The 12324-nt window shown below is 35.8% G+C and overlaps 1 protein-coding gene across 1 annotated transcript; it reads right to left on the reverse strand.

Moving 5' to 3' along the window:
• Positions 1-189: 189 nt before the first annotated feature.
• Positions 190-9929, reverse strand: LOC132544242 (solute carrier organic anion transporter family member 2A1-like). Its single transcript, XM_060207815.1, has 9 exons — positions 9164-9929; positions 8644-8727; positions 5742-5948; positions 5217-5381; positions 3167-3350; positions 2229-2388; positions 1718-1872; positions 1546-1610; positions 190-479 (listed from the first exon to the last, which is right to left on the reverse strand). Exons 1-9 carry the CDS (start codon positions 9927-9929, stop codon positions 190-192), a joined length of 2076 nt encoding a protein of 691 aa, XP_060063798.1.
• Positions 9930-12324: the final 2395 nt, after the last annotated feature.

The raw sequence follows: 12324 nt of genomic DNA on the forward strand, positions 1-12324 counted from the left end.
GCTGTATAATATCAGTTATAGATATAACGTATACATTTTCCTGAATAACGTAATGGATGATAGAGGCAAAATATTGGAAATGATAACAAGTCAGATTCAAGGACCAAAACACACGCAGCCATATTTGAATGGCGCCTCCTGTAAGTAAGTAATATTTTATATTAATATTAATACTGGGTACGTTTCCTCTTATCCTTTATTACTTGTGTTCTGTTTGTCTTTTCCTTCCGATAATAAGACGATTTCGTATTCTTCAGTTTCCTCACTTGGCCATTTTTTCAACAAGCGAACTTTATAAAATGCGAACAGCAAGCAACACATTCCAGCAAACATATAGATGAGCGGGATCAGATGGATTTTTAACCGGAAGTCAACATTATCATATAGTAAGCATGCTCCTTCGGTGTCACAGCTTTTTTGCCATATCAAACAAGTGGAATCGACAACTCTCCCAAAGATAATCGGACTTGGTAAAAACCCTGGAAAAGAGAATTTGGAAACTAAACAACTTGGAAGAATCATTGAAATGAAATTGATGATTATAACATTATACTCAAAAGACGTTAATGGCTAAATTATTCTACAGCTTATACTGAAAAAAATTAATACATATGCCATACTCTTTCTACAGTATATATAATGCAGGTAACTTCGTAGCCCTTAATCCCAGAACGCAACTGACCCAAAGTCATTACTCTGAGTCAGGGTTTGAAAAATTTAACCATGCTCACTCCTGTGACCTTGAATGATGAAAAAGATCATTTATTTGGACAAACTTGGTATCCCTTAATTCCAGTATGCTACAAAACGGATGAGATGGTCATAGGGCTCTTGCGCTTAAGAAGTCATTTTAAGATTTTAAAACATTATGCTGCTGTAGGACCAGCTGTCATGGCCCAGTGCCTCTTTTTTATTGAGAAAGTATTTTTAAGGGAGAAAAAATTGACGATGGACGAACGGCGGGCGCAACCTCACGGCATAAGCTTACTTGTTTTCCTACAGGAAACCTAAGCTTGAAGTGATTGTTGGTGTGCTATCGGCTTTTCCGTGGTTGTAAATGACAAAATTATATGAAAAATGAAGTAATTCTGTGTATGTGTTATCTCTCCTTTATCAATCTTAATTCTCTTGATACCATTATTTATAACATTTTGTTTTAATTGCAGCAGCTCTATAACTTTGATATTCAACTTTGAATACTTCAACAATGATGATTAAATCACGATATGAAATTTCGTGCCAAGGTCCTAAGCACTGTGATCAATATTCTAATTCTATTTATAAATATACACGTGATAACGTATACAAACTTCTATCCATCTACGATGAAAGCCATTTTACTAAGACACCTGTCAAATATACAATTATATTCATTGTAAAACCATGATAAATCTTCCCACCAAACTACAAAATCTGCAATTTAAGGATTTTTTTTCCCTACCAATCAAACACAAAATGATTCCTTCCGCCTCAAGTATCCTTAATAGAGTTTGACCTCTATATACATGACATATGCCGTATTACCAATTTAACTGTCCTACCTACCCAACAAGGACGCAAAAAATGAAGATAATCCTATGGACGTGGATTTATCACGGTCATCCACACATCTGGAATGTAAAACAGAAAAACATTGAAATATTTACCTCATATGCAGTACCGTTATCTTTATAAATATATTTGAATTAACTGTAGGAATACCGACTACTACGCGTGCCTTATCTTGGCTATGATACTCGGTGAAATGGAAAGAGCCACTATAAATCCTGCGGCAAAACTGATAACGGCGAAAGGATACAACATTCCACAGTCCGTTTCACACAGCCCCGCGGAAGCTTTTCCGTCCGGTATACAGGTACAATTGGCAAAGTTCTGAGAAAAGAAAAAATGACACAGTTGCATGGAAATTTCTCCTTCGTCTCACATGGAATTGTGTATTTGATTGAAAAGCAATTTGGTATTTTCGTCAGTTTTGCCTCAACAAAACCCATCCCACTTCTGACAGAATTTTCCAAATCAATTTAAATACCTTCTTAAGCCTTATTGTTAATCATGTCCTCATTTGAGAACGGAACATTAATTTCGTTAATATTCTCATGAAATATGTTATTGATGAAACGGAAAATTATATAATATTACTTTGTGTCGGTCAGTCTTTGCAGTATGTGTTTTCTTTGTATTGAAAAATTGAACAATGTAGAATCATTTATACAACATTGATTACTTACTCCGCCCTTCCCTAGCGGAGACTCACACCCAGCGTAACACGGAGAGTGATAACTAATTCCATTGGATCCACAAATAGGAAAGAAATCATCTTCTTTACAGCCACAATTTGATGAACATACGGCAGAAAAGTTTGAAGACAGAAGTCTGTCTCCGTTTTTACTGAAATAAAAGAACTCGCTTCACTACATGGTAAAACCCATCTCTTTGCTTTATACTTTCAGTAAATAATTTAAACACTAAGAACCAAAACCAACCAATGTTCTTCATTTTTTTTTTTTTTTTTTTTTCATTTCTCTAAAACTACCAAGTGCCTTTCGAGTTTGAAAACTGTTAAAAAGTTACTAAAAAAAAACTTAACATGCATATCGTTGTATCTATACCTAGATTCCTGTACACACTTTTTAAAGTTACACTTGTACACAACACAACAAACAGACATCGCTTATCCCTGTTTTATGATACTTACTACAGACATTGTGAAGTAGATTCAGTATTGCTTTTTACAAATATCAACGATTCTCGGCTCAACAATACATTACCCTTGCACCACTAACGAGTTCTGACATGATAAAACATCTGTAGGATGCAGCTCAATTAGCAATGTCCTTTTACCGTATGTTATTCTAAATGTCCGGCGCTATTCACTCCTATGGTATTTTGCAGTTTATGATAGATTTAAATGTGGTTTCTTGAGTCGTGTATATATATATTACCCTAAAAGTGTAACTCGGTCCCTTCTTCTTTCATATCATGCACGATGAATCATACCAAGGTCTGTCACCAAATTTTGAGACTTTTTTTCTTCCAAATATGTCGATTGATATCAATCATTAAATATAAGGAAATCAAAATATCCTTATTGAAATGATCTGAACGTGTGAAAGAATATCTCCTAGGTAACGAACACCACATTCTTTCACTGTAATGTATGATATACCTGTTTGGACCAATGATTTGTGGTTGATCACACCCCAGGAACAGACAGCCAGCAAAGAGAAGTATGTTAGCAGCATAGAAAGCAACAAGAAGTCCAAACGTCTTACAAGGCGTCAATTTCATCCGCCGGGTAATAAACCCACCAACGAAGGATCCAATGGCCACGGAGGAGATGTTGGCGAATGCTGTATGGTATAAAAGTAGAAATTTACCGGAAGTGAATGCTGTATGGTATAAAAGTAGAAATTTACCGGAAGTGAATGCTGGTTGGAATAAAAGATGAAATTTACCACAAGTGAATGCTGGTTGCTATAAAAGTAGAAATTTACCTGAAGTGAATGCTGGTTGGTATAAAAGTAGAAATTTACCGGAAGTGAATGCTGGTTGGTATAAAAGTAGAAATTTACCGGAAGTGAATGCCGGTTGCTATAAAAGTAGAAATTTACCAGAAGTGAAATTGCTATCGAAGGCTGTATAGATTTGAAACCTCATGAAATTCTAGCCTTAATTTTAGGATGCTACAAAATAAGTATGGGGTACAAGATATCATTCAGGTGAAAGTTTCAACGTCAAGTGCAATATCGTATTTAAAATTTATAGGTGAAAACTTGAAAAGCCCCTACTTTAAGTATACATCGAGGATAATGTGTACGTGCCTGAAATGTATAAATGATTTTTTCACTGTAACTCCTTTACAACTGACCTGTCAAGGAGAGACGCATATGTTAACGATGAAGTGGGTGCTTTTAAAGATATGTGTTGAACTTAGTTGTTAACCCTTTAAGGTTTCATAACTATCATGGACGTTACGATACTTGTTTATTTATTTATCTATTTTTTTTTGTCCTGGATACGGTTGCCATGCTGGAAATTTACTTCAGCTGCTATTCGCCGAAATATGTTTAGGTTTGAGATAATTCATATCGGTTTGACAGATATGATGGTGATTGGGCATGTTTTGTGTACGTATCATTACTATATATTTACCCCGGGTGATATTAACCTGTCATGGAAACAAATTGTCTCTATATATTTACTCCGGGTGATATTAACCTGTCATGGAGACAAATTGTATATATTTACACAGGGCAATATTAACCTGTCATGGAGAAAAAATGTCTGTATCTATTTACCCGGGGTGATATAAACCTGTCATGGAGACAAATTGTCTCTATATATTTACCTATATATATTATCATGGAGACAAGTTGTCTGTATATATTTATAGTTGATACCTGTCATGGAAACAAATTGTATATATTTACACAGGGCAATATTAACCTGTCATGGAGAAAAATTGTCTGTATCTATTTACCCGGGGTGATATAAACCTGTCATGGAGACAAATTGACTGTATATATTTACCTAGAGTGATATTGGCCTGTCATGGAGACATAGTGACTGTATATATTTACCTAGAGTGATATTGGCCTGTCATGGAGACATAGTGACTGTATATATTTACCTAGAGTGATATTAGCCTGTCATGGAGACATAGTGACTGTATATATTTACCTAGAGTGATATTAGCCCGTCATGGAGACAAGTTGTCTGTATATATTTACCTAGTGTGATATTGGCCTGTCATGGAGACATAGTGACTGTATATATTTACCTAGAGTGATATTAGCCCGTCATGGAGACATAGTGGCTGTATATATTTACCTAGTGTGATATTGACCTGTCATGGAGACATAGTGACTGTATATATTTACCTAGTGTCATATTGGCCTGTCATGGAGACATAGTGACTGTATGTATTTACCTAGAGGTGATATTGGCCTGCCATAACGGGATGTTGAACTGAGTATGTATATATTTACCTAGAGTGATATTGGCCTGCCATAACGGGATGTTGAACTTTGTATGTATATATTTACCTAGAGTGATATTGGCCTGCCATAACGGGATGTTGAACTGAGTATGTATATATTTACCTAGAGTGATATTGGCCTGCCATAACGGGATGTTGAACTGAGTATGTATATATTTACCTAGGGTGATATTGGCCTGCCATAACGGGATGTTGAACTGAGTATGTATATATTTACCTAGAGTGATATTGGCCTGCCATAACGGGATGTTGAACTGAGTATGTATATATTTGGAGAGAAAGGCATAGTATCCTGCTCTGCCAGCCATATCGAGTGTTGAACTGATCATCTGCGCCATGTAGACAGGGTTCTTTATTATTCTCAAGTACGACATGGCACTCTCTGTAAATAAGATATGTGAAGTTTAGTATTGTATATGTTTCTGTGTTAAATCAAAATGACTAAAGACTTTAGATTGATTAATATTAAAAAACGAGGTTAGGTGGAATATAGATGAATGATGCAATAACAAACCTAATGAATATCTAATTAGATAAATATTGAAGTTTCTGTACCATTGAAGTATTTGTGTAGTATTTCATTGTTCTGTTTCCGATTACTCAATCATGTTACTTAAAACATCGATATACATCACTAGCGTTGTTCCTGAATACAAATTGGTCTTTTATGTATTTAATGGGTTATGTCACTAGTAGGGTTAAGGTATCATAATTTAAAGGTGAGAACAGTGCACACTTGTACCTTTTATTTTTTCTCTCCGACTCATTTCCTCTCTGGTCTTGCCTTCAACAACAGGAACCGCCTGTTTCTTCAGATTTCTTGGAAACAAGACAAGAGGAATTGAGCACACAATGCTAGCGGCTCCAAACACCAGGAACCCCAGCCACCAGGCCCCTACCCATCGAGGGTCACGTGGAGACATATCAACGTCTGTAACCAAAACATAACAGCATAGCCATAAGACCAATTAATTTCAGTGGAATTCCTCCTGACGTTGTTGTCGTCGCTCTTTTTAGTAAACATTTATTTCCTCTTAGAGTAGATCTACAAATTGTTTAGAGAAATGAGTCTGGTAATAGTCGTAGGAAACTAATGGGAGAGAACTCCAACATCAAAGAACGTAAGGAATTGTCGCCTAGCAGTAAGCACAAAATGGTCAGTCACATGAATATAAGTCACCCCGGATATATTGAATCGTTGGAAATATTCGCGAGAGTTGAATTCATTTCGCTATAATTGCGATCTATACGATAACACGAAATCAGATAACTTGCAAAGATATTTACAGTGGATCAAAGTCTCAGAAAAGCATTTATGGTTGTGAACATGTATACCACTGATAGAAATTTTGATACAGCGAAATGTTAGCCTTAGAGAAGTTCAACATCCCGCTATGCCGCTGATGGTGTCGTTACTGTTGTGACTGTATCAGAAATGTTACTGTATCGGAGATGTTACTGTATCAGAAATGTTACTGTATCAGAGATGTTACTGTATCAGAAATGTTACTGTATCAGAAATGTTACTGTATCAGAGATGTTACTGTATCAGAGATGTTACTGTATCGGAGATGTTACTGTATCGGAGAGATTACTGTATCAGAGATGTTACTGTATCAAAGATGTTACTGTATCGGAGATGCTACTGTATCGGAGATGTTACTGTATCAGAGATGTTACTGTGTCAGAGATGTTACTGTATCAGAAATGTTACTGTATCAGAGATGTTACTGTATCAGAGATGTTACTGTATCAGAGATGTTACTGTGTCAGAGATGTTACTGTATCGAAGATGTTACAGAGATGTTACTGTATCGGAGATGTTACTGTATCGGAGATGTTGCTGTGTCAGAGATGTTACTGTATCAGAGATGTTACTGTATCAGAGATGTAACGGTATCGAAGATGTTACAGAGATGTTACTGTATCAGAGATGTTACTGTATCAGAGATGTTACTGTACCAGAGATATTACTGTTTCAGAGATGTTACTGTCAGAGATCAGAGATGTTACTGTATCAGAGATGTTCAGAGATGTTACTGTATCGAGATGTTACTGTATCAGAGATGTGTACAGAGATGTTACAGTATCAGAGATGTTACTGTACCAGAGATGTTACTGTATCAGAGATGTTACAGAGATGTACCAGAGATGTTATTACAGACCAGAGATGTTACTGTATCAGAGATGTTACTGTATCGAAGATGCTACAGAGGTGTTACTCTATCAGAGATGTTGCTGTATCAGAGATGTGACTGTACCAGAGATGTTACAGATATGTTACTGTACCAGAGATGTTACGGTATCATAGATGTTACAGAGATGTTACTGTACCAGAGATGTTACGGTATCAGAGATGCTACAGAGATGTTACTGTGTCAGAGATGTTACTGTTTCAGAGATGTTACTGTATCGAAGATGTTACAGAGATGTTACTGTATCAGAGATGTTACTGTATCAGAGATGTTACTGTATCAGAGATGTTACTGTATCAGAGATGTAACGGTATCGGAGATGCTACAGAGATGTTACAGTATCAGAGATGTTGCTGTATCAGAGATGTTACTATACCAGAGATGATACGGTATCAGAGATGTACCAGAGATGTTACGGTATCAGAGATGTTACAGAGATGTTACTGTATCAGAGATGTTACTGTATCAGAGATGTTACAGAGATGTTACTGTATCAGAGATTTTACTGTATCAGAGATGTGACTGTACCAGATATGTTACAGTATCAGAGATGTTACAGAGATGTTACTGTACCAGAGATGGTACTGTATCAGATTTGTTACTGTACCAGAGATGTTACGGTATCAGAGATGTTACAGAGATGTTACTGTACCAGAGATGTTACGGTATCAGAGATGCTACAGAGTTGTTACTGTATCAGAGATGTACCAGAGATGTTACGGTATCAGAGATGCTACAGAGATGTTACGGTATCAGAGATGTTACTGTATCAGAGATGCTACAGAGTTGTTACTGTATCAGAGATGTTGCTGTATCAGAGATGTTGCTTATCAGAGATGTTACTCTACCAGAGCTGTTACGGTATCAGAGATGTACCAGAGATGTTACGGTATCAGAGGTGCTACAGAGATGTTACGGTATCAGAGATGTTACTGTATCAGAGATGTTACTGTATCGGAGATGTTACTGTACCAGAGATGTAACTGTATCAGAGATGTTACAGAGATGTTACTGTATCAAAGATGTTACTGTATCAGAGATGTTACTGCAATGAAATATTGACCCGGAAACCTTGAAAACGAAGTACCTGTTCAACATATATGTAAAGCAAAGTTATATAGTGTAAGCTAGTTGATACTGAAGTGCTGAAAAGATATCATAGGCATGTTGCTACTAAAATACATATATATATATATTCAAATATACGACATACGGGTACATTTCGCCCATATTTCGCCTTCGCCTCTTTCGCCCTTTCACAAATAGAGCGAAAAAAGGCAAATGTTTTATGTTTAAGTTTAAATGTATACATTCATATTTACTGTCGAATTAATTACTGTGTAACAATAATCAGTGTTTGATGAGCAGGCGATAACAACACTTGGCGAATGTTCCACTTGTTAACAGTATTTTTACAATGATAATGGAATGCAATACACAACCTACCTTCTAATGTGACATAAACCCGGCTCAACATCCCCCCAAATACATAGCCCAGTACAGGTCCACATATTGCTAATGCAATGATCACTCCTAGTAATAGAACAATATCAATTAGTTATGAAATAGCATTTTTGCAAGGTATATTTAGTTAAACAGAAGAATGCACATGGTTGAAATTTAGAAAAAAAACATTCAAGTGAAACATTTTGAATATTAATCGTCATGTTAATGGGCAACTTAATAACAATACTTAAAGCGATACGATTAGCTGATAAGGAAAACTGTGTATTTGTGTCAATTAATAGTATAATTAATTCCCTCAAAAATTATTCTTCAAAGCTTCGTCATATGAACGTTACCCTGTTAACGTTTTTATCTGAACAACTGATAGAATACTGAAGATGTTTTGATAAATATGATCCATAATATTTCGAAATCGTCATTTCTACAATTATTCGTGCGTTTAAATTCGGACAGGATCAAACAAATTGGAAAAAGAGGGAACATCTGTAAAATGATCTCTCACCCATGTAGAATCCGGTCCTGCTTCGTTTGCCGTTGTCGTCAATATAAACAGTGACAAAGGGTCCTCTCAGTGATTTACCAACACCCTGAAGCATCATACCAATTCCAAAGAACGCAAGGAACATCCGTCTGATTCCGTCATTCACAAGCTCGATTCCGGAAGCTTGTTCGGCATTTCCACTCACGCATGCGTCAGACGTCACATTCGTTTCGTTGATTAGTGTAATACATAATGGAATGTTGTTGGAAGCCGCCATTATGGGTTTACTTCCGTTGATCATTGCGAATGGGTCAGAAGTGACGAACTGAATGCTGTTACTAGCAAGACTGATAAAGTGGGGGACACTACAAAGAATCCCTGACACGCCATAAAGCACGAAAGCCCAAAATAAAATTAGAGGAATGTGTACGTACTTTGCTAGAGAACTGATGAAGAGGATGAAACTGAAGTAACCGATATCGTTAAAACTCATAATAAATCCACTATAACTGCTTTTTAATCCATATTGCCGTTCTATACTTGGAATCTGTGATCCTAGATAGGACGACATTAATGACGTCATAGTACCTACAATGCTGTACACGCCGATAAACGATTGGATATTGGCGAATTTTTGTAGAAAATCAGGTCGGCATGATCCGAGTCCGCACTTCCGGGTGTCAGCGTCGTCATCTTCCTCTTCCACCATTGGTACTTTTTCAGCTCTATCGTCATTCAGTATAAACGTATCTCCCGCAGGTGATGTATTTTTGCTCTCATGATCCATGCTGATATCCTGGGATTAGGTCATAATTGGAACCATTATAACATTTACAACTTTTTATTTTTCTAGTAATATATATATATATGTTACTTACATATATGATACATGGTATAAAACATCGCCAGAGATGTCAATATGATGAAAATCTAAATTCAAATTTAATAAAACAAGTCGAAATTGTGAGCAGCTGAATAATTAACACAGTGACTCCTGAAAAAGAACACGGAAGACAAGACCAGATGTTCCAGAAGAGTAAGTGCCTTGTGTTTCATTGATGACACCCTTCATTAGTTCAAGAAAGCAATGTCAGGTTTCAAAACGAGAACAAGGTACACAACAACGGAACCAACAGGCAAACTAACGAGCATTAAACACGTCCACTTAACATCGTACAGAGAAATAGATTATGTCTTAGTGAAATCAACATGACGACCGTGAAACCTCCCCATAAATTTTACCAACCTGCATCTTTTGAAACTCATTGACAGGTTTATCGACTAGTTGAGGCTTTCTGCAGGAAAATCGTGGATATCGAATCAATTGCGATATGTTTTCTATTTAGAAACGGAAAAAATCGTAATATGTGAAGTCGTGGGAGAGCTGTCTTTGTTGGTTTCGTTGTAATGCAAGATCGAGATATGCGGTTAATGTAGAAGAGTCGGTCGTGTCCTCGATTTCTGTTTGGTATATACAAGACAAGACATGATCAATATATATGACACTGAAATTAAACAACTTGGCAAGGTCTTCGTGATCTGTTTTGAAAAGCTCTGCAATAAATTCAGCCTCGTATGACAACAAAAACAAGTCAGCCAACAGAGGGGCATAGAGAGTTCAAATGGTTATGTCATTAGTCTGTTGGAAGGTCTTTCCGCCAAACTCGACGAAGATGTCAACCAGAAACTCGACCAAAACACACTTGATTAAACTCCGAAAATAAAAACCGTCTCATATTCTAGTGTCAATATCATTTCACTTTACATTGTTCTGGATAACTGTCTTCGAAACGTATAAAAGATTTCTTAATCATGAATTAAGAACATAAAACATTAAAGACAGGAGTACATTTGGGATTTATCGCCTGCCTTTATTCCTGTGAAAGGCAAAACCAGGAAGTCGAAGGATAAAGTGATCTAGGCGGATTCAAAGCGAGAATAATTCAGCAAAATTTTCCTTTATTATCATAAATCAAATGTATGACTTACATGGTTTATTTTTTTTTTCTATTACAACCACACAGATATGCCCCTTAGACTGAAATGCACTTTTGCAAGCGCGCTATCCATGAAGTGGACTCTGTGCGGTAGTTAAGTTAGTAAGTGAAAACGAATTGAAATCAAACTCATCAAAGAAACTGACGTCATTAAATAGCAACTATTTTGGATTATAGGTTCGCAATTAATAATAAAAACCTTCTTTCCTTTGGCTAGGTATAATTTATTGCATTAAGCAAGCAAACAACGATTCTCATTATCTCTGCAGAACATTCTTCAAAAGGAGTTTCTACCAACCTCACGTTATGTACTCATATTGAGATAAGGTACTATGAATGACTACACTGTTTCGATAAATGAAATTGACATGAAGTAGAAAAAAATATTAATTTATTAAAATAGTTTTTTTCAAAATTCTCGGGACTTAACATCAATCATGTTTAGACAAATGTTCTATTGTTTGGTAGTAAAATGTACAGCTTTGAAACTTTTTTAACGAGAATTAAACTTACAGATTGGAAAAACTAGGTAATTATTTTTTTTTTAATTTTTTTTTCTCTCTCTTTCTCTTTTAATTGACTTTTCAGTTGAATTGACTGAAATCCCTAAATTGAATTATAATAAAAGATGAATTCTACTCAAATCTACAAATAATGCATGGGAAAAGCGGATTTCGACTCCTATTGACGAAATAAATGTCACAAAATCTATGTTGATATCTCAGTTCAACTACTTGCTTATTACTTGAACGAACCCCTCAGAGAGATATATTATTAAATTGATTTCTCTTATTTTTAGTTTATCTATGGAATGAAGTGTCACCTAAAAACGAGATGTTGTTATTCAAGATTATTTGGATGAGGGTTTAAAAGTGATTGATACTCAAGCAGGTTATTTAATTCAGACGGAAAATTAACTGTGCTCCTAATCACTATGATACACCAGAAGAAGTTACAAAATTATTTATCTTTTATTCCAGCTGTTAAAATATATTCTGGAAAGATGTGTTTCACAACTGGGAAAACATTCAGAAATCATCATTCTTTATGAAGCATTTAATAAATCATTATTCTGTTATGAAAAAAACTCTCTGGTACAATAATGATGTACAAGTCGGTGATTAATCCATTTTCTACCAACACTGAATGACTTGGTTAAATCTGATTTTTATACACTTTTTGAAT

Source organism: Ylistrum balloti, unplaced genomic scaffold (assembly GCF_031769215.1).
Source record: "Ylistrum balloti isolate Yb309-2 unplaced genomic scaffold, AGI_CSIRO_Ybal_v1 Utg369786, whole genome shotgun sequence".
Taxonomy (NCBI): domain Eukaryota; kingdom Metazoa; phylum Mollusca; class Bivalvia; order Pectinida; family Pectinidae; genus Ylistrum; species Ylistrum balloti.

Bases quoted from the DNA above. Each gene is read 5' to 3' on its own strand.
- LOC132544242 (XM_060207815.1), bottom strand. From the start codon at position 9,929: ATGGATCATGAGAGCAAAAATACATCACCTGCGGGAGATACGTTTATA. The intron at 8,728-9,163 runs GTGAGAGATCAT...TTCTATTACTAG, and splicing joins CAGGACCGGATTCTACATGG to GAGTGATCATTGCATTAGCA. The intron at 1,873-2,228 runs GTAAGTAATCAA...TTCTTTTCTCAG, and splicing joins CTCCGCTAGGGAAGGGCGGA to AACTTTGCCAATTGTACCTG.